Genomic DNA, 23,870 nt, shown 5'->3' with positions numbered 1-23,870 from the left:
GTGTATTGTGAACCATATTTTAATGCCATTCTCACAAGTAATTTTTTTATTTCATATATTCACATACATTTAAATTATGCACCTAGATGACCGAATATTTCCATGAGCTCCTAATTGTTTTTACAAAAAAAAAACAAATTAATAAAATATGTTTACCATTGGGAAAAAAAGAACCACAATAACAAAATATAGAAATGCAAACACATCATCCTACCCTCAGGCCTAATTTTTAATTAATTTTTTTAAGTGTGTGTTTACGCAATTTCTGCTATTATAGGTATGCATTACATGGTTGTTCATTTTGCTATTTTTTCTTATAATGCTTACTATGCGTGTCCTTGTATAATGTTTTTACAGATTTTAAAAATACATTGAAATAAAAAAAATACAGCCCTTTTTCCATAATGCAACTTTTTTATTTTTTTCAAATATTTCAAAATCGGAAAAAGATAAAATCGTTCTGAAAGCGGCACTTAATTGGTAACTAAATGGCCTACAACTTTCCCTATTTAACCAATTTTCTATCTCTTATAGTTTCCAAGATACCCATACATGTATACCCAATTTGGGCCACACTGAATATAAAAATTACATCATAATATAACCAATATTTGAATACTAAATTATTCTAGAGGGTTTGTTGTTTAGCCAACAATTTTTCCTTATACATACTCAATTGGAAATTTTCCTAAGCTTTGATGTTCCCTGGTAGATCGTTTTAGAATTTAATACGTACGAAAATAAATGAGTGGTGAAAGGATGCTGGACTGTGTCCAGGAATTATAAATCTAATAATAATTCTAATAATAATAACTATATAATTCTTAGATAATGAGCCTGATTTAACAACTTTATGCACGAATGTGGCCATGTGGTGTTTTCTACGATTGATCATATTTCAGATTTTTTTTTTCGTTTAGATAAGGAGTGATTTAATGCCGATTTAAGCCGAAACCGGTATTTTGAACTTTCTGTATTGATTTTCTTAACTGCACAAGACTTTGACACAAGTAATTTTTTGAGTTGGCGGCCAAGTTCTTATTCAATCATAAAAATTTACCCAATAAAAGATGCGATTATTTAATTCTTTACGTGTGTTTTAAAAGACAGATTATTGTCGAAAACAACTCCTAGGTTTTTTCCTCTCTATACTATTGGAATAAGATTAAATAGGTTGGAATAGGAACTCAAAAAATTGACCAGATGCCATTTTGGAAATGTGTACACATATTCCTTGGACAATTTGGTTAGACACCTATTTCAGCGTTTTTCCAAATTGATACAAGATTTTGAAAAAAAAAATATTTTTTGAAAATATTGATTTTTTTTCTAATTATAGGACACAATGTCCATAAGTTAAAAAATAGACCAGATACCATTTTGAAAATTTGTACACATATTCCTTGGATAATTTGGTTAGATACCTTTTTCAGCGTTTTTCCAAATTGATACAAGATTTTGAGAAAAAAAATATTTTTTGAAAATATTGATTTTTTTTCTAATTATAGGACACAATGTTTATAACTCAAAAAATTGACCAGATGCCATTTTGAAAATTTGTACACATATTTTTTGGACAATTTGGTTAGACACCTATTTCAGCGTTTTTCCAAATTGATACAAGATTTTGAGAAAAAAAATATTTTTTGAAAATAGTGATTTTCTTTTCTATATATTCGACCCAATGTTCATAACTCAAAAAATCGACCAGATTTTTATTTTGAAAATTTCTACATGTATTCCCTGGACCTATTTCAGCGCTATAATCCCGAAAAGTGAAAGTTTTTTTACGAACTGTAATTTATAGGTATATCAAAGATAAATGAATAAAATTATGGTCAGTTATGACTTCTAAAATAACCCCAGATCCCGACTATATATAGATTTTAAGTTATTACTTGCAATGATCAGGTCTATTAGCGAGTATCTATTTGTTGTAAAATTAATTCCAGTAGTAGGCTCAGTAAGGGGTTGCTTAAGATTAAAAATTTGCAAAATATTTTTCCCTAGTAAAATTAATATTTCAATTATCTGCAATAATTACATAATCATATTGTAATAAGATCAAGGTATTCTTCCAGACTGTCCAAAAAGTGAGCAGTATTTACTGTTTATGCTCTATAGTTTTTCCTGCTAAGTATACATATCTATACGAGAAAATAAAATGTGTTATTTAATGTAGAGTGCTTCGCTTCCACCTCTATAATTTCTAATGAATTTCTAGTCTGGTAAATCGTAAATATAGCTAGGAATGTCCTCATTCAGCAATTCGCCAGCAATCCACGCTTTGTGAAACGCCCTGTATATATAAGGTATCCCAGTTATTTCTAGTTTATAAGATAATTTTTATAATGTAAGGTAATTAAAAAAACTATTTGTATTTTTTTTGTACTATATTACCTAAGTACATCTTTTAAAAATATATGAATTATCACAAAAGGTTTATTTGATTTTAAGCTGACAGTTTTTCCTCATTTTCAGGTTTTTAGAAAAAACGGTTATTTTGTATAAAATGTTCCCCTTAGTGGAATAATGGCTATTAAAATAAAGTAGGAGTGTGTAAACCTAGTAAACAGTCGGAACCACCAGACAACCACACCCCGATAGCCTTCACGATTGGTTCCTTTACAATATAGAAATTCTTATAAAACTTTCCGTCGTACATTTAACATTAATATTAAAATAACTGTATCTTCTTAAGTAAGTAGAATACCCACATTCGTCTTAACGAAAAAGCTTAATCTCCTTAAACCAAAACTAGACCAGCAGTAGTACTTATTACACTTCAAATGGACATCTATCAGATGTCTTATTGTATCGAGCATCTGTTATATCGTACAAGGAGGTCATTAATATATTTACTTATTATTTTTAAATGTATTATTGATTTATTCCGGAAGTGTAATACTATGATAAACCAGCAAGATATTTAATACATACAGCAGGGCCAACTGTGGACATTTCAATGTGAACGAACAAAAGTTTTTCTTGCAAGGTGAACCAGTTTTTGGGTAACGATACGCATTCATAAGGTTTCCTTTTGACATTATGAGGAAACAGTAGTATATATTACATTACACATAAAGCATCTAGAAATCGCGTCTATAATTTCCACAATTACATATGGGTACGAAAAACCTTATTACATGCATTTATATGCAAATAAGTTACGTAGATACACCTTGGCAAGAAATATACAAATAACAAATCTAGTTTTTCTCTTGAGCTAATGAAATAATTAAAAATCAATTATATTTCTAAGAGGCAACAATACCTGTTCAAAGGTTGTCTGTGCATAAACCGACTTATTGGGTTACGTTTCCTGACCATTTTGGCCTTGAGAAACGGCTACGTAATGCTGTTATACTTTGTTATATTAATAAATAATTTAAATGTAAAGGGGTTTGTTTACTTCATACCTTTTAAACCGACACTTTTTTTTCTACCCTGAGCATCAAAAACGTTGCTTTAATCCACGTTTATTAAGAGGCTTCCTCAAAAATCGTTATGGTTCTAAATGCGTATCTTTAACCCCCTGATGTATTTAATTTTTTACTATTTTACCCAAAAACCGTTAATCGTTTATAAAAGTAACCGCGTTAACTGAAAAAACAGAAGCCCAGATTGTGTGGTCAACCCGAGACGAGGAAATCTAGGTTAAAATGGTTATACAGTAAATAATTTATTTTTGAAAAAGGTCTAATTGTTCTCATTGTGGTTTGTCACGTATGGAGGTCTGACCGTTAACTCGCGATGTCTCTACAGCTGTAAACTCGTCTTAAAACCGTGTTTGTCTGCTACGCATGTGGAATAATCGAATTAGGTTTGCGTTTTTCAACTCATATTTTTATATGAGGTTCAATATCTTCTCTTCTATTAAACGGATTGATTTTGGTCTTAAAGGCTTTGAATTAACGTTCTGCAACTTTTAAGACATAAACCATTAAAATTGGTCCCGTAGACAAATATTCGTTAGTAGGCATCAAAAAATTGATATCCCTTTAGAGGTTGTGTCAGAGGAACCCATATGAATCAGTTTGGTACAGAATATTTTAGGATACAGATCCAGATAATTAATTTTAAATATTTATTAGAAAAGAAAATATTAAAAATAAAGTGAAGAAACAATAAAGAAATTAAAGAAACGCATCAAGAAGCATAACAGGTTTTAAGGAAACAATGCAATAAATGTGGAAATAATGCTCGTAAGGCAACGCTTTTGATGATTATGGATAGATTAGGATGAAATGCTAATAAGACACTGTCAATTGTACAGGGTGTGCCATTTTTAATATATTTTAGAAAAATCGAACGATACAATCATGGTTTTTTTGCCTTGAAAAAATATGCTTATTGGTTTTGAAAATTATGGCTTAAGGCTTTAAAGAAAAGTCCACTTTTCAATTTTTTTCTCAAAAAAGGTCTCCACATTATCAAAAAAGTGTCTAAAAAAAAAAAAAAATTACAATACAAACTAAATAAATACTAAACAGACTAGTAAGTCCACATAAATACTCCAGAAAGCTTAGGATATTTTAGATTGGTAAGTTTAGACAAAAAAATCATTATGACAGTACAAGGGATTATCTAGGATTTGCTTCTACTTTCAATTTAAATTTAATCATATCCTGAATTTCTCTTATGCTCTTTGTTAATTTATTAAGAAGTAAAGCCTTATTAAATGGGTTTCCAACTGTTAATCATTTCAATCACTCAGATAATTAATATTTATTTATTAGGGCCAAGAGCGCAGGAAAAGAAAAAAACATGAAGAAACAAGAAAGAAATTAAAGAAACGTATTAAGAAGCATAACACTTTTAAGGAAATATTGAAATAAATGTGCAAATAATGTTTGTAAAGCGACGCTTTTAATGTTTATGGATAAATCCTGATACGTCAACTGTCAATTGTGCAGGGTGAACCATGATTATGTTTTTTGTTTGAAAAATATATTTTCATTGATTTTGAAAATTATGGGAATCAAGGAGGTTTAAAGAAAAATTCACTTCTTAATTTCTTTTTTCAAAATACGTCAAAAATAAGGAAAAAATTAAAAGTGCCTCCTTGGAGTCGTTAAATGATCAACAAAATGCTCTGCAGCCTTGTCTAATTAAATAGATTTCTAACTCTTAGTCATTTAAATCCTAAAACAATTGACAGCCTTTCTATATTACCCATATAATTAATTAATACTTACAGCTCAAATATTTATTAGAGCCAAAAAAGAAATAAAATGAAGAAATAATAAAGAAATTAAAGAAACGCATTAAGAAGCATAACAGCTTTTAAGAAAACAGTGCAATAAATGTAGAAACAATGTTAGTAAGGCAACGCTTTTGATGGTAATGGATAGATTGGGGTGAAATCGTAATACAATACTATCAATTATACAAGATGAACTTTTTATAATCGAAATGTCAACATTCAAATTTGATACCATCATGGTTTTTTATTTAAAAAAATTTTTTTCATTAATTTTGAAAATATCAAGGAGCTTTAAAGAAAAATTTACTTTCATATTTTCTCCTTTCAAATACGTCGAAAATAAACATCAAATTAAAAGCGCCTCCTTGGAGTCGTTCAAAGTCTAACGACATTACCATTTGAGTCCTAATACATGCGACATTCTATATATATGACCCAGATAAATAATGAATATTTACAGCTTGAGTATTTATTAGAGCCAACAATACAGAAAAAAAATTAAATGAAGAAATAATAACGAAATTAAAGAAACGCGTCAAGAAGCATAACAGCTTTCGAGGAAACACTGCAATAAATGTGGAAACAATACTTGTAAGGCAACGCTTTTGATGGTTATGTATAGATTATGATGAAATGATAATACAATACTATCTATTGTACAGGTTGGACCGTTTTTAATATACTTTAGAACAATCGAAAAGTCAAAATTCAAATCTGACATAATCATGATTTTCAAAATGATGACAATCGAGGAGCTTTAAAGAAAAATTCTTTATTCAAAGTACGTCAAAATAAATAAATAATAAAAATGGGGTTTTCTAAATTATCATAGTTTTTGAGTCCCAATACATGCGTATCATCCAGATAATTTATAAATAATTATATGTATAATAATATTCTTCCAAAAAAAAAATAAAAATAAAGAAACTGATACTAAAATTTAAACTGATACAATCATGGTTTTATGCTAAAAAAAGTGTTTTTATAAATTTTGAAAATAATGAAAGCCAAGGAATTTTAAAGAAAAAATCACTTTTAAATAATTTTTTTTCTAAATGCTTGAAAAACCAAAAAAATTAAAAATGCCTTCTCTCAATAATGTGTCTTATATTAAATATTCATTAAAACCTACTGAATAGCAAAAGAGAAAAAAAAACTAAAATAAAGTGAAGAAACAATTAATAAATTAAAGAAACGCATGCAGAAGCAGAACAGCTGTTAAGGAAACACTGCAATAAATGAGAAAATAATACTCGTAAGTCGACGCTTTTCGATGTTTATGGATATATTAGGATGAAATACTAATATACCACTATATAGGGTTAACTATATTTAAGGTGCTTTAGAAAACGCCGAAATCCAAATCATATAATCAAGGTTTTATGTTTAAAAAAATACCTTCGTGGGGTCTATTGGGGTAAATTACCAACAATATTCTCTGGAGCTTTGTATAATTACCTGGATTTCCAACTCATAGTTTTTGAGTTCCAATACATATCCAGATAATTAGTGAATATTCACAGCTTAAATATTCATTAAAGCCTAACAATAAAAGAATTAAAGAAACGCATTAAGAAGCATAACAGCTTTTAAAGAAATACTGCAATAAATGTGAAAATAATCATCGTAAAGCAACCCTTGTGATTTTAGGTGGAAAAATGGATAAAAAAATACATTTTCTGAGTTTCTACCACATTTCACTCTTCAGTCATGGCTTGAATTATTATTTTACTTATGTGCAGCAACATTTTATGATGATCGTCAATGATTCTTAGTTCTAAGATGCGGTTTTAATAGTTATGGATATATTCGTCAGCTTGATTTGATTGATTTTCATTATTTGAAGTAAAAATAATGATAATCAAGGAGCTCTAAAGAAAAAATCAATTGTCAGTCTTTTTTTCCCAAAATGCGTCGAAAATAAAAATGTCCCCAAGGGGTCTCTAAATTATCATAGTTTTTGAGTTCGAGTGCATGCGTTACCCTGTATAAATTAGTCAAATAATAAACAAATAATTACACGTAAGTATTCATTAGATCCCACTGTATTGCAATGAGAAAAAAATTAAAATGAAAATAAAGTAAAGAGACAATAAAGAAATTAAAGAAACGCATCAAGAAGCATAACAGCTTTTAAGTAACACTGCATTAAATGTGGAAATAACCATGGTAAGTCGACGCTTTTGATGTTTATTGATATATTAGGATGAAATGCTAATCCACCACTGTCAACTATACTGGGTGAACCAATTTTAAGATGCTTCAGAAGACGTCGAAATTTAAACTGATACAATAATAGTTTTGTGGAAAGAGTAAAATAATTTTTCTTCCAAGCAATTGAGGCTTATGTCCAGGTTGTTTTTAGAGAAAATCACGTAAATCTAACTAATTATTTCAAGTTTCTGAAGAAAATTGTAAAAAAACTTTATTTCCCCCAGGCAGTTGACGTTTTTTATTAAATTTGCTTTGAATGCGTAAAAAAGATCCGTTATATCACTTACAGGCAGTTGATCACCAAATAACAATGTACCTCAACTGCCTGGACGAAATAAAATGATTTTCGTGGGAATACTTGAGCTAATTTCATTATATTATAATGAAATAAGCTTAAGTAATTTTATTATATTATAATTATATTATATGTAAGTAGTAAGATACATGCATCACCCTGTATATATCACCCAGATAATTAATGAACAATTGCCGCTTAAATATTCATTATAACCTTGTGCATACAAAAGTGAAAAAAAAACTAAAAATAAAGTGAAGAAATAATAAAGAATTTAAAGAAACGCATCAAGAAGCATAACAGCTTTTAAGGAAACACTGCATTAAATGTCGAGATAACCATCGTAAGTCGACGCTTTTGATGTTCATGGATTTATTAAAATGATGATCCACCACTATCAACTATACTGAACCACTTTTAAGATGCTTCAAAAAACGTCGAATTTTAAACTGATACAATAATGGTTTAGTGTTAACCATAAACTAAATTTTGCTTCCAGGTAGTTGAGGCTACTAATATTTCTAGAACCCAAAAAAAATTATTTCTCCTAGGCAGTTGACGTCTTTTATTAAATTTGCTCTGAATACGTAAAAAAGATCCATTATATCACATACAGGCAGTTGATGACCAAATACCTCAACTGCCTGGGCGAAATAAAATGACTTTCGTCGGAATACTTGAGCTAATTTTATGTAAGATACATGCATTATTCTGTATCTATCACCTATGAATAATTACCGCTCAATTATTCATTATAACCTGCTGCATACAAAAGAGAACAAAATGAAAAAAAAATAAAGTGAAGAAACAATAAAGAAATTAAAGAAACGCATCAAGAAGCATAACAGCTTTTAAGGAAACACTGCATTAAGTGTGGCAATAACCATCGTAAAGCGACGCTTTTGATATTTCTGGGTAAATTAGCACTTTACGAAAATAATTAAATAAAAAAATTTAAAAAGGATAATACAAATTTAAAGTAACAATTAATAGTGAAACCTGTAATTATTTTTTGGTCCTCCTTAATAATTAAAATTATCGTTGAAAAACATTATGATAAAAAAAATATTTAATACATAAGTTCTTCGACTTTGGCAACTGTAATTTATAGAAACTGTACCATCTGATGCATATCAGTTACCATATAATTAATGTGTCGCACATGAATGCTTATTACCATAAGTACATACCGTGTGGTACAATTTTATCGGAAGAAAGTTAATATTTATAAAGTTATTGGTTAATAATGATAAGATTTCTAAGTGATCTAAATCCTATCTCTGTAGAACATTCAAATAACTAACTACGACAATTTATAGCCCAATTCCGAACATTCCAATAATGTTATTAACATTCCGAATACTTTCTTTCCGATTATACAACAAGGGAAGTAAAAAAGGCATTTCCAGTTGCATTATAGTGCAATTTTATCTTAATATCTCGTGGGTAAATAACACTTTCTATTAAATTTGCTACTTATATACTCGAGTCGTTATTTGGATTTAATTTGCACAAAAAAAAGATGTCGAAATCCTCACGATTTTTATCAGTAACTAACAACACGAACAACAGCCATCAACCAAGTTTCCTAATGGCGTGTAAAATTCCGTTTTTGTAAGCGGGGTTCCATTTTTTTATTCATTTTTTAATTATTTAATAATTCAGTTGCAATCGTTCGTGAAAAAATGAACGTTAAAACAATAGTGGTTGCGACACCGTCACGTTCGATTTGTATTTTGATTGTTGTTTGATGGTTGGTGGAGTGCTTTGGGATTATTATAATTAGTATTAATAGGGACAAAACGGTTGTAACTGACATGGAATATGTGTTGAAAGAAATGTTTTTTGATTCATTTGATTCAAAAATTCTCGAAACTGACGTTTCTCCAGTCTGGGTTGTGAAAAATTTGTTTTTTTCCCAAGCATTTGTAGATATTTTGATCCTCAATTAAATAAATCGGTAGTTGTAGATATTTTACTGCTCAATTTTAAATCAATCTCTTTCAGGCAGATTTTTAACAAAAGTCAAATGCTGAAAGTTTTTATGTAATGGAACGTATTAAGGTTCACTTGTACATTTAAACAAGAGGCATTTTTTATGAGCTCGTTGGTGATATAATTGTCCTCAACAAAATCTAGTCGGTTATAGTTTTTAGAGGTAACCTGTTAGACTTTGGACTAAAATTATGGTTATTAGATTTTATATGTTCACCAAATGCAGAAGAGGGTCTGCTTAAGTGCTCGTCTATGCGTGTTTTTAAGGGTCTACAAGTTCGTTCCACATATGAACAATCACAAGAATCACACTCTTTGATAATGTGTCAAGTTTATCCTTGGTATTGATCAAAATCGAACCCAAGTTGTTTTGAGTTTTATAAGAAATTTGTAATTCTGGTTGGTGTTTAATAAAGCTATTCTTGATTTTCTTATTTAGATGAGAGTTAATGAATTAGTAGGTAGTTTTTTAATTTTAGCTAATTTTATTTTTTTGATTAAAATATTAATTAGTTTTGGGTCATAATTATTAATATAAGCAATTTGTTTAAGAACATTTATTTCGTTTTGAAGATTAGAAGGAGATAGAGGAATGCTTAAAAGACGGCGAATGTAACAATTAAAGGCAGCCAGGTGATGGGAAACATTTGAAATTATGTGGTCTGTTTGAGTGGGTTTCAGGTATATTGAAAATTCTAAACTATTTGATTCTTTATATATTGTTAAGTCTAAAAAATTCAAATTATTATTTGTTTCTATTTCTAGTGTGAAAGAAATCTTAGGATGTATTTGGTTTAGCTTGTTTAAGAGTAACTGAGCTTCTACTGTGTCACAATTCAAGAAACAGAGACAATCGTCAACATATTTTTCAAGGAAAAAATTCCTTGGATAACACCTAATTTAAAATATTTAATGTCACTTAGAAATAAAGCTCTAACTAAGTATAAGAGGAGTAAGTTGCGTGATGACTGGGAATATTATAAAGAGTTAAGAAATTATGTAAGTGCAACTTTTAAGAGGGAACAGAGGGGGTATTTTACAAATCAAATCAGAATTAACGGATCTAGAGAAAATTGGAAATTGATGCGTGACTTGGATATTTACGGGTCATCAAAATATAGTGCGATTCCGGGGCGTTGGTCTGCAGAGGATATTAACAACTATTTTGTTAATATACCACAAGTTAATCCTGATGCGGATTTGTTAAATTTTTACCTTAATAATACATTATCAAAGGCCAATGTTTTTCATTTCAGATTAGCTACGGATCAAGAAGTTAAAGATGCTCTTTTTCAAATTAAATCAAAAGCCATTGGAGATGATGATATTGGTATTGATATGTTGCTACTTTGCTGTCCTATAATTCTCCCTGTAATAACACATTTAGTAAACTATAGTATAGAAAAATCATCTTTTCCTGATAAATGGAAATGCTCTTTGGTAACACCTCTTCCTAAAGTAAATAATCCTGTAGAATTGAAGGACTTGCGCCCGGTTAGAATACTTCCTACTCTTTCTAAGGTCTTAGAAAGAATTCTTAATATCCAGATAAGGGAATATGTACAAAAATATAATTTACTACCGGAAGTACAGTCTGGATTTCGACCAGGATACAGTTGCTCGACGGCGCTTTTGAAGGTCACAGATGATATTATTCAAGCTATCGAAAATGACGAACTAACTGTCTTTATTCTTCTAGACTATTCAAAAGCGTTTGACAGGATAAATCACACTCTTCTTTTGGCAATTTTAAAATATCTGGGTTTTAATATACATTCATGCACCTTAATTGCTAGTTATTTACAAGGTAGAAGTCAAAGGGTAAAATTGAATGGTAAATTGTCCAATGCAAAACAGCTTTTATTTGGTGTTCCACAGGGATCCATTTTGGGACCTCTTCTGTTTACATTGTATACTTCACAGATGGCCAAATACATTAGATTTGCACTTCTTCATTTTTACGCAGATGATACACAAATGTATAAATCCTGTACGTTACACCAATTGCTACAAACCATAAATCAATTAAATGAAGATTTAAGTACGCTCCTTTCAATCTCACAGAAACATTGTTTAGAGCTCAATCCTTCTAAATCTCAAGTCTTATTTTTTGGTAGAAACAGGGCACAAAATTCACAATTACCTAATATTAAATTAACGTTAAATGACGAGGGTCTTATTGTCACCGATTTTGCTAAGAATTTGGGCCTAATTTTAGATAGCAGTTTAAGGTTCACTCAACACATTAATATGTGTGTAAAGAAAGCCTTTATCAATTTAAAACTTATATTTAAGCAAAGACACTTATTAACAACGTCAATGAAAAGGATGCTCTGTGACTCTTTAGTGCTTTCCCATTTTAATTTTGCAGATGTAGTATATGGACCATATTTGCTAGAAAGAGATAAATACCATATCCAACTAATACAGAATCATTGCGTAAGGTTAATTAGGGGTCTGCGGGGCAGGGAACAGGGAGTATCGGCTAAATTAAGAGAGTTGAACTGGCTTAGAATGGATGAGAGGCGTATTTATCACTCAATAGTTTTAGTTTATAAAATAATAGCAAGGAAATGTCCAGAATATTTATACAAAAAAATTAAGTTTCGCACTGAAATACATAACTTAGATCTTCGCGACAAAGGCTCTACAACCATACCACGTCACTCCACGTCTATCTTTGAGAGATCTTTTATTTATAATATAGCGAAGCTTTACAACAGGATTCCAAATAATTTAAAACATTTGCCGGAAGTGTCTTTTAAAAGAAAAATTAGGTCTTACATTAAATATTTGATGTAGTATATTATGATGTTTTATAGTGGCTAATCTGATTGCAATAATGTTTAGGGTGTAGTACTTATTGATATGAAATACTAAACTCACGAATTTACATATAATTTGCTTTTTTTTTAATATAAATTATAGTACCTATGTAAATTGTTATGTAGTTAGTTTTAGCTTAAGGTATAGGGTTCAGTAGAGTAGCTATAAGCTAGACTGCGCCGTAATAGACCTTAGCAATAAGTTTATATCTTTGTATAGTATGGGAAAAAAAAAGTCATTATTATTATTATTATTATTATTATATCTGTACCAATTGAAAATTTCTTTATTGTCCATTCCAAGTGATCCATAAAGACCTCCGCCAAAAATGCCCGTAGCCAGGCCAGCTGGCTAAAGTTTTGTATCAGTTTAAAATTCGACGTTTTCTGAAGCATCTTAAAAGTGGTTCACCCAGTATAGTTGATAGTGGTGGATTATAGATTATAGTAGTGCTTTTGATATCGATAAACCCACATTTATTTCCACATTTAATGCAGTGTTTTCTTAAAAGCTGTTATGTTTCTTGATGCGTTTCTTTAATTTCTTTATTGTTTCTTCACTTTATTTTTAGTTATCTTTCTCATTTTGTTATCTTATATATTTGTGGTTAAGTAATGTTATTAGGGAAATAAGATTATTACTATTTATTTTGTCCTTCAAGATATTTTTAATTATATTAATAACTATTTAGTATATTGCATAAATTTAAATCTAATTTTAAGAAATCAAAATCTTACTTAAACTCTCCAGACAAAGTCCTAAAATCCATTAAAAACAAAATAAAAAACTATGGTGATCTCAAAAGCAGATAAGGGAAATTATAAGCATTGGCATTTGGCAATTAACAATTTCATATAACACCCAACTCATTTCAGTTAGCACTGATGATGGTTCATACGCCGAAAGCGCTCTGCTAAGCTTTTAAAATAAAATCAATCAATCAATGCTTTATTGTCAAGAAATTGTTACAATTTGTACACAAAGCTGTAAAACAAAAAAGACACAAAAATACAAACAAAACACAATTAAAAAAAAGAAAAACAAAACAAAATTAAAAAAAAATTGCTCTGAATACATCTGGTTTGATTAAATTGTATTGATGTGTGTGAAGCTAGCGTCCGATCGATATCCAACAACCAAAATCGAGAACGCAGCATATGTCGGTTGCCAGCGACCAATTTATAGTCCGCGCTCCATGTTATTTAATCAATATAATGCCCGTATCTCCTGAAATTCCCAAGGGATTTTAATAATTTTTTGTCCAGATATTAACGATGAATACCTAAATCGACTGCCGATGGTCTCAAACCTCTACAAACTAGGGTTTTGTTGTGAAAATTAATTAAAAAGTCAAATGTTAAAGAAATGAAAAAGGCTCTAACTTCCACAACTCCCAAAGGATTCGAATGAAACTTTTTTATGCAACTAATAATAAATATCTAAATGGCTTTTACATGGTTGCAAACCTCTACAAACAAAAGTTTTTTAATAAAAAATTATTGAAATGTTTTATGTCGAAAAATGTAAACGACTATAACTTCCAATTTTGTATTGTCCCTTTCATTTGGCAAACTTTTTTTGTCATCTTTTTGTTTGTTTTTAGTTTGTCAAATTATACCCGAAAAACATTACTTCAATCCCATACTCTTCTAATTGTCAAACTGAGATAGGGAAATATAATTGAGAATTCGACTTTTCCACCTTTTTCTATATCATCGTTCCGTTTTCCTAATAGTTTTTAGATCGCCTGGAAATAGTGTTTTTTGAGTTTAATCACTCAAATTATTCCAGAAAAACATCTTTTTACTCCCGTACTCTTCTATTTTTCAAACTGAGATATGAGAATTGACTGAGTTTTTAATTTTTTCATTTCAGAATTAAAATGTGGCCATCCACCGATTCCATTAAACGCCCGACTGACCCTGAGTTCTCCAACCTTAATTCCGGGCACGACGGCCACCTACCGGTGCGACGAGGGTTACGAGACCTTTGGAAACACACAAATCACCTGCTCACCTGCCGGAAAATGGACCGGCGAGATGCCATTTTGCGGTAAGTGTTTATCAAAAAAAAATAACCGACTGTATTAATTATAGCCTGATAGCAATACAGTTTGATGAAAGTGCTGGCGGGAAATGATGGCGAGGCACGTTTCCCTCTCTCTTCCACATACACAATTAAAAAGAGTCGGACGAAAAAGCCGGGTAAAAACTCGCATGCAGGTCTATTACAAACCAACTTTTTATTTATAAATCAATGTTCTTGATTGTACAACTAAGGCAACATGTACTAGTAGCTCATCTCTTACCAACTAATTTGTAACCACTATATCTGTCTCTTTGGTGAATACCTAAAATTTTATTGTTTAATTTCATATTTCAAAAATGGTGAATGAATTGATACGTTAGAAAGAGAAAAAAAAATATGAAAATTAGTCATTAATTAAATTTCTTAAAAATTTTAAATAGTTTATCACTGTTGGTATTCTCGTAAAAGAAGAAAAAGTTTCATACTAATGGTAAATAATTTAGTGCTGCAAAATTTTGCATTTGTTTGTTATTGAAAAAAAAATATTTATTTTCAAATACGGACCTGGAATTTTTATTGCGTTTGTTTCTTATTTGCTATAAAGTGATGCATCTCATTTGGAATTGCCATTATCAGTACTTTGGCATTAGTCCGGTCCTGACTTACATAATTATATACTTATAATTAATATTTGGATTTTTTTGTTTTTAGAGGCGCTTGATTAATTGAAATTTAAGTATATAACTTTAATTTTTTATTTTTTTCTTTATTATACTCATATAAAATTTATATTTCTTTCATATTTTTTAAAACTAACTAAATTTTTTTACATTAATATTATTTACATTGTTTTTTTGGTTTATTTCTTTAAATTTAAATATTTTTTAATTGTTTTATTTGTTTTTTTTTTAATGCATGGTACAACTTGGTACACTTCTTGCACGTGTTTTACAGTACATGTATTTTTCGAAAAAAATGCGTGGCCACTAATAAATGTATAATTTTGTTGAATTTTAGAAAAAAATTCCAAGTTTTTTTCCATCTATTTTTTTTATTACTCTATAATTTTTTTTTAGAATGGAAAAATTATTTCGGAAATACGTACGCAAATTCTCAAAATTTTACAGCTTTTTGAACTATGGGCATTTTGTCAGATTTTCAAAAAAGTTACTTTTTTTCTCAAAATTTTGAAAAACAGGTGGCTACTTAAATTATATCAGGAATATGTGTGCAAATTTTCAAAATTTTGTTTTATCAGATTTTTGAATTATGGATATTTTGTGAAATTTTCAAAAAAAAAATCACCTTCCTCAAATTACTAAATTTTTCTAAACATGTACATTTTTAAAAAAACGTCAAAATAGGTGTCTAGTCAAATTATTTTAGAATACGTGTGTAAATTTTTAAAATTTTATTTTGTCAGGTTTTTCAGTTATGCGCATTTTGTAAATAAAAAAAAGGAAGTTTTTTAAAAAGATATGTTTTTTTCAAAATTTTGAATATTCACTCAAAAACGGTCAAATAGGCGTCCAGTCAAATTATTCCAGGAATACGTGTGCAATTTTTTTAAATTTTATTTTTATTGGTTTTTCATTTATAAGCATTTTATTAAATTTTAAAAAAGTCATTTTTTCAAAAATCTTTTTTTCTCAGAATTTTTAACATTTTTGGAAAAATTCTGAAATAGGTGTCCAGTCAAATTGGTTAAAGAGTGTGCATATAAATGTTTAAAATTGTTTTGTGAAATTTTTGAGTTAAGGGCTTTTTGCGAATAAAAAAAAATCATTTTTTCCAAAAAAAACGTTTTTTTTTAGGGAATACGTGTGGAAATTTTCAAATTTTTTTGATTTTTTTTTTTTAATTTATAAGCATTTTTTGAGATATTCAAAAAAAGTCACCTTTTCAAAAATATATATTTTTTTTGAAATAGGTCTCCAGTCAAATTGTCCAAGGAATTTGTATACAAATTTTCAAAATTGTGTTCTGTGAAGTTTTAAAAATAAAATAATTTATTATGTTTTCAGTCAAATTAGTCCAGGAATACGTGTGCAAATTTCAAAAGTGTATTTCAACTGGTTTTTGAGTTATGGCCATTTTTAAAAAAAAAATTGTAATTTTTTCAAAAATATTTTTTTTTTCTCTCGTGTCAAAGCGCTACTGCCTGAAGACTTCCCCCGCAGAGTCCAGTTTTGTGAATAGTTCCTACATCAATATTTTTCGAACAAAATTTTAGCCATGGACGAGGCAACATTCACCCAATTTTCGAAATACGCATGTTTGGTCTGTTGATAATCCCCATGCAATTCGCAAAACCAATTTTCAACACCGCTTTTCTGTTAATGTGTGGGCAGGAATTGGGAATGGGATACCTGTTGGACCGATGTTTGGATGTTTATTTAGACTTTTTGCAAAATAATCTACCTGTTCTGTTAGAAGACGTGCCACTGAATATCAGGCAAGCTATGTGGCTCCTCAGGATGGAGCACCTGCCCATTTTAGACGAGAAGTGAGCGAATTTTTGGATAAAAGTTACCCAAATCGGTGGATTGGCCGAAATGGACCAGTTGCATGGCCACCAAGGTTGCCAGACCTAAATCTAATTAAATGATTTTAGGCATACGTGTGCAAATTTTTAAAATTTAATTTTGACCAGTTATGAGCATTTTGTGAAATTAAAAAAAAATCACCTTCCTCAAGAAATTGAAACACTTTTTCCTTAACTCCTTGTATATTTTTTAAAAAACGATCAAATCGGTGTCCAGGCATACGTATACAGATTTTCAAAATTTTATTTTCTCAGATTTATTGAGTTGAAGTTTTTCAAGGAAAAAAAAATTGTCTCAAAATTTTCAACATTTTCTGAAAAACGCTGAAACAGGTGTCTAGTGGAATTATTCCAGGAATACGTATACAAGATTTCAAAATTTTAGTTTGATTGGTTTTTGAGCATTTAAAAAAAATTTTTTTGTTCAACACTGTATATTTTTTGCAAAACGCTGAAATAGGTGTCCATTCAAATAGAGTATATATGCAAATTTTCACGCTTATATTATGAGTGGTTTTTGTACATTTTTCAAAAAATGCTGAAATATGTTGCGTCTAATCAAATTATTCTAGAAACACGTGTGAAAATTTTCATTAAAACAAATTAATTTTGACAAGTTTTTTTTTTAAGTTATGACACACCTTTCTCAAAAATTCACTTTTTTCTTAAAATCCTGTACATTTTTCGAAAAATGTTCAAATAGGTGTCGAGTCAAATTATTCCAGGCATACGTGTACAAATTTTCAAAATGTTATTTTCTCAGGTTCTTTGAGTTATGGGCAAATTAAAAAAAAATAACATACAAAAAAAATGTTCAAAATTTTTTGAAAAATGCCAGTGAAATTATTGTAAGAATGTGTATACACAATATCTGAGATATGAGCAATTGTGAAACTTGTTGACAAAAGCTCAAAAATTAACTTTTTCCTCAACATCCGATATCCTGTCTAATAACTAAAAGAACGCACAGACCCATTTCCAAATTTATACTTTGGTTAATTTTCGAGTCACAAACATTTTTAGGAAAAAAGTCACTTCTTACATTAACAATTCTTACTGAGTTTTCCTCCATTTTCCTTTAAACTTGCTCTTGACTATTGAATTAGTCTAGACCATCACACTACGATACAAACACGAAAAATTATTTCATTACGTGATATCATCCTTGCGTTTCACTAAAGAGCACAAGTTTTTGACGTTGGTATATGTTGAGCGACGTTTCGATCCTTTATTGAACCTTCTTCAGGCTAAAAATACATGAACTATCATGCTACATGTTTTCTTTCTACACGTCTTACAATTACTATCAAAAAAAAAAATCACAAAAGTTATTAGTTTCCTTTTTTCAAAAATTCTTCCCTTAGGTGTAAACGTGGCATTCCGAAAACCAGCCAACCAATCGACCACCGTACGCGGAGGTAGCGCCCTGAACGCGAACGACGGCCAAACCAGCAACGACCACGAGACCAAAAAATGCTCGGAAACCCAAAAAGAGGCGAGTCCTTGGTGGAAAGTCGATCTACTGAGAGCTTACCCCGTCAAAGTGGTCCGAGTGACCACCAGGGGATGCTGCGGCCATCAACCCTTACAAGACCTCGAGATCAGGGTGGGAAACAGCAGTAGCGACTTACAAAGGAACCCTTTGTGCGCATGGTTCCCTGGAACGATCGGTAAGACTTTGTTTTAAATAGTCCAAGGTAAGGTTGAATTATGGTGGTTTTCCAGACGAGGGGTCTACGAAGACCTTCACGTGTGCCAGGCCACTTATCGGGGAGTTTGTGTTTCTTCAGTTGGTGGGGGTCGAAGGTTCGTTGTCTCTATGTGAAGTCGAGGTGTTTACCACCGATGGTAAGTCACTTTTAAATCCGTTCATTTTAATGGTAAGCGGGTGTTAAATGAGCGTGATAATGCACAGTAATTTTGTCATAATCGAGTTACTTTCACTGTGTGTTTTTTATGCTTTATGGGTACTTCAAGGTGTTTTATGCACTTGCATGAGATGTTTTGTCGTTAGAATTAAGTGGCAGATTTGAAATTTAATCACCCTGTTGTTAAAGCGCCATCTTTGGTCACTTAAACAAGATGGCGCCCATCCATCTTTTCGAAAGTTAAAACAGCTTTTTTATCACAAAAACCACGCCTAAAAAAAGACTATCGAGTCAAAAGTTAGAGAGTGAGAGGCTCTAAAATGCAATAAAATAGAATTTATTCATAAAATTCCAATCATTAGTTTTTGCCGATGTAAGTGCGGCCCTGTTTAACCCACCTCTTATCTGTCAGTGTGACGTTGCCAAATGTCATTGACATTAAAATAAGGATCGTCCTAAGGGGTCAATTTTCCCGATTATAAATAAATAAGTTGGTTCCGAAAGTGAAACTACGTTCAAGTTCATATGGATGAATGTCGATTTAAAAGTACCTCATTAATTTTTTAATAAACGCATTGGCGTGCAGATGATACTTTCTCTTTCACACTCGTTATTGCATACGTAAAGAGTGTTGTAATATTTGTATAGAAGGAATTAATTAAAAAAAAAAAGAGAAATACATTTTGTCTCATTCTTCATTCATTAAATGATTTTTCAGAAAATGTATGTAATGCCAAGTGTTAACCTATAATTAACAAACACATTAACGTTCATGGGAACTCATATATATGTATTTAATTTAAAATTAATTCATCTCTGATCGCCTTGAAACGTTCCTCAAACAATTCGTGATATAAAAAAAATATATAATTTTTTAATTAAACTTAATTTTAATAATTAGATAAGTGCCGTGGGGATTATGGCGTCCTTTTGTAGAAACATGCTGCGTTTCCTTTACGTTTTTTTTTTTTTTTTTAATTCTTGAAGGTTAACACGAATTTGGACTTTTAATGTCAATGACATTTGGCAATGTTTCAATGACAGATTTAAAGTGCGTTAAACGTCAACTGTCAGCAGGATTTTTGACAAGTGACGTTATAATCAGGACCGTACCAAAGATGGAGATGTATATATATACACATTTATTAAAAATATTACTTAATACAATCATTACGTCTAAACAAAATTCAAACAAAATGTAACAAAAAGAGCGTTCTAAAGAAATCAAATCTTCATACAGAATCAGCAAATAAATGCTGATAATCCAAAATCTAAAAATGTATATGTATGTTTGGTTACAGCTTAATTTAAAATTATTAGTAAGAGTGAATTGAAACAACTTGCCAAGTATTCATCAGGAGAATAAAAAGCACCATTTATCAAATATATTTATTTTTTTTTATAAAAATATTTTTTTTCTCAAAATCTTGGACAAATTTTGAAAAAAGCTGAAATAGGTGTCCAATGAAATTGTCCAAAGAATATGTGTACAAATTTTCAAAACTGTATCTGATCAATTTATTGAGTTATACACATCTTGTCGAATTTTTAAAATAAAAAATTATTTTTTTTTATATAAATATTTTTTTCTCAAAATCTTGGACAAATTTTGAAAAACGTTGAAATAGGTGTCCAATGAAATTGTCCAAATAATATGTGTACAAATTTTCAAAACTGTATCTGATCAATCTATTGAGTTATACACATCTTGTCGAATTTTTTAAATTAAATATTATTTGTTTTATATAAATATTTTTTTCTTAAAATCTTGTACGAATTTTAAAAAACGCTGAAATAGGTGTTCAATGAAATTGTCCAAATAATATGTGTACAAATTTTCAAAACTGTATCTGATCAATCTATTGAGTTATACACATCTTGTCGAATTTTTAAAATAAAATATTATTTGTTTTATATAAATATTTTTTTCTTAAAATCTTGTACGAATTTTAAAAAACGCTGAAATAGGTGTCCAATGAAATTGTCCAAAGAATATGTGTACACATTTTCAAAACTGTATTTGATCAATTTATTGAGTTATACACATCTTGTCGAATTTTTAAAATAAAAAATTATTTTTTTTTATATAAATATTTTTTTCTTAAAATCTTGTACGAATTTTAAAAAACGCTGAAATAGGTGTCCAATGAAATTGTCCAAATAATATGTGTACAAATTTTCAAAACTGTATCTGATCAATTTATTGAGTTATACACATCTTGTCAAATTTTTAAAATAAAATATTTTTTTTTTATATAAATATTTTTTTCTTAAAATCTTGTACGAATTTTAAAAAACGCTGAAATAGGTGTCCAATGAAATTGTCCAAATAATATGTGTACAAATTTTCAAAACTGTATTTGATCAATTTTTTGAACTATGCACATTTTGTCGAATTTTTAAAATCAAAAATTATTTTTTTTATAAAAATATTTTTTTTCTCAAAATCTTGTACGAATTTTGAAAAACGCTGAAATAGGTGTCCAATGAAATTGTCCAAAGAATATGTGTACAAATTTTCAAAACTGTATTTGATCAATTTTTTGAATTATGCACATTTTGTCGAATTTTTAAAATAAAAAATATTTTTTTTTATAAAAATATTTTTTTCTCAAAATCTTGTACGAATTTTGAAAAACGCTGAAATAGATATCCAATGAAATTGTCCAAAGAATATGTGTACAAATTTTCAAAACTTTATTTGATTAATTTTTTGAGTTATGCACATTTTGTCGATTTTTTTAAATAAAAAATATTTTTTTTTATAAAAATATTTTTTTCCTTAAAATCTTGTACGAATTTTGAAAAACGCTGAAATAGGTGTCTAATGAAATTGTCCAAAGAATATGTTTACAAATTTTCAAAACTGTATCTGATAAATTTTGTGAGTTATGCACATTTTGTCGAATTTTTAAAATAAATTTTTTTTTTTTTTTATAAAAATATTTTTTTCTCAAAATCTTGGACAAATTTTGAAAAACGCTGAAACAGGTGTCCAATGAAATTGTCCAAAGAATATGTGTACAAATTTTCAAAACTGTATTTGATCAATTTTTTGAGTTATGCACATTTCGTCGAAATTTTAGTTGTTAATACCAGAATCTTGAAGTAATTGTCGGCCTTTTATTTCCATCCTTCGTGCATATAACGACAACTTTATTATTAAAATTAGTATTATTATTATTTATTAATAAATAAACGTGTAATTTCTACAGCTGGCAAATTACCCTATAACCGCATAATAATGTTTTTTTCTTTAGAATTCTCGGTGGACAGATGCGCCCCCAAAGATGCCCCCGAGGAGGCCCAACTGGCGGCCTTCGCGCGCACCTGCTACGAGTTCGGGGTGTTCAGGGGCGGCTCGTTCCAAGAGGCCCGACAATATTGCCAAAGTGAGTAAAAAAAATAATAATAATAATGTATATTTATTTAGCATAAAAGCTACACAAAAAATAATAAAAAATTACAATGTGATTGCTTAGATAAACATTTAAGTAATACAACTACACAATAACACAGTATGAGATAAGTATCAAAAAAAAACAAGGGAAAAATACTTACATCAAGACAATATTTATTATAGAGGAACTAGAATCAAATTTTAGATAATACATAATTTTTAATTAATCTTTTAAATGCATTAAAATTTTTAGATTCCTTTTAATTTAATTTAAAAATTTATAATTAAACATTTATAAAGCAATTAGCGCTATCATAAATTTAGGTATCATTCTATTTTTGATCTTAAATATAAATGTAAAAGTATTAAGTATTATTGTTTTTACTATTACATTGAATTTTGCTTATTTTCATCTATATTATAATGAATATTCCAAACATAAATTTTATCTTTTTCTTTCGTCATTTTTCTTATTTAATCATTCCGGTTTTTCCTGTTTATTTTTCAATTTTCTCTCTGTATTTTCTTAAAAAGGCCACAACGGTGATTTGGCCCACGGAATGAGCCAGGGCCAGACGTCGTTCCTATACGCCGAACTGGAGCGCCGTAAACCGATGCTGAAAACCCAACTGGTGTGGATCGGGGCGCAAAAAGAACCCGGAATCACCTCCAGAACCTGGAAATGGGTCAACGGTAACTATGAAACTTTCTATGTTCGCTAAAAATCGCGTCGGTTATGTCAATCAAAGGCGCTTTTCACCATTTCAAATATTCCGAGCACGTACTAACTACATACATAATACACGAGACCACTATATTGCAAAACCATTATAATGTGAAATAAGCGAGTGGAAAATGAAGAATTCCGCTATTAACGCGCGTCTGAAGCACGTAAAGGTTAGCGAATGCTCGCGGCATTTGGCACCTTAATCGCATTTAAACCACTGTTAATTCAACGAATTAATGAGAAAATTACACGTTTTTCATTTATTTATTTAGTGATAGAATACGAGCAAGCTATTCTCTTATGAACGTTGAAGAGATTCTAAATATAACTGGATTGTCATTGTTTAACGAGATTTTGGCTCCAGAGGCATTAGAGGGTCCTATTAAACTATTTTAATCGAATACTTTATTTTGCTTCACATACGTTATTCTATTCTTCTTTTAATTTTACACAACGCCCTTCTACTTTTCTAAACTTCGACATTGTTGCTAAGACTATTGCACAAAACTGCCTAAGAATCAAGTATGTTTGTATACAAGGGCTTTTCTTATAACTTTAACACCGATGAGACTTGGTCTGTCATTCTACGAAATAAATGAATGATTACAGCCTTAGTTTCTTGGGAAATTTATGCACTAATACTTTTAGTTTTAAATTGATTATGAATTATACAATTCTTTTTCTATTGCTTTTTTTTGTTTTATTTTTTCAGATTATTTGTAGTTTTATCGATACGGAATCTTGAATAGGGTATGGTTAGAAATTG

At 29.6% G+C, this 23,870-nt stretch overlaps 1 protein-coding gene across 1 annotated transcript in view; it reads left to right on the top strand.

Moving 5' to 3' along the window:
* The window catches only part of LOC126735177 (sushi, von Willebrand factor type A, EGF and pentraxin domain-containing protein 1), an 82,711-nt gene that overhangs the window by 3,638 nt on the left and 55,203 nt on the right, over positions 1 to 23,870 (top strand). The window contains exons 2-6 of the mRNA XM_050439126.1: positions 14,412 to 14,588; positions 18,474 to 18,779; positions 18,835 to 18,957; positions 22,238 to 22,369; positions 22,912 to 23,070. Coding sequence (XP_050295083.1) covers positions 14,412 to 14,588; positions 18,474 to 18,779; positions 18,835 to 18,957; positions 22,238 to 22,369; positions 22,912 to 23,070 — 897 coding nt within the window. The remainder of the gene's footprint in view (positions 1 to 14,411; positions 14,589 to 18,473; positions 18,780 to 18,834; positions 18,958 to 22,237; positions 22,370 to 22,911; positions 23,071 to 23,870) is intronic.

The sequence above is a fragment of the Anthonomus grandis genome, chromosome 4 (genome assembly GCF_022605725.1).
Source record: "Anthonomus grandis grandis chromosome 4, icAntGran1.3, whole genome shotgun sequence".
In the NCBI taxonomy this organism is placed as follows: domain Eukaryota; kingdom Metazoa; phylum Arthropoda; class Insecta; order Coleoptera; family Curculionidae; genus Anthonomus; species Anthonomus grandis.
Note: the sequence above shows the minus strand (reverse complement) of the source record. Positions and strands in the feature narration are given on the sequence as shown.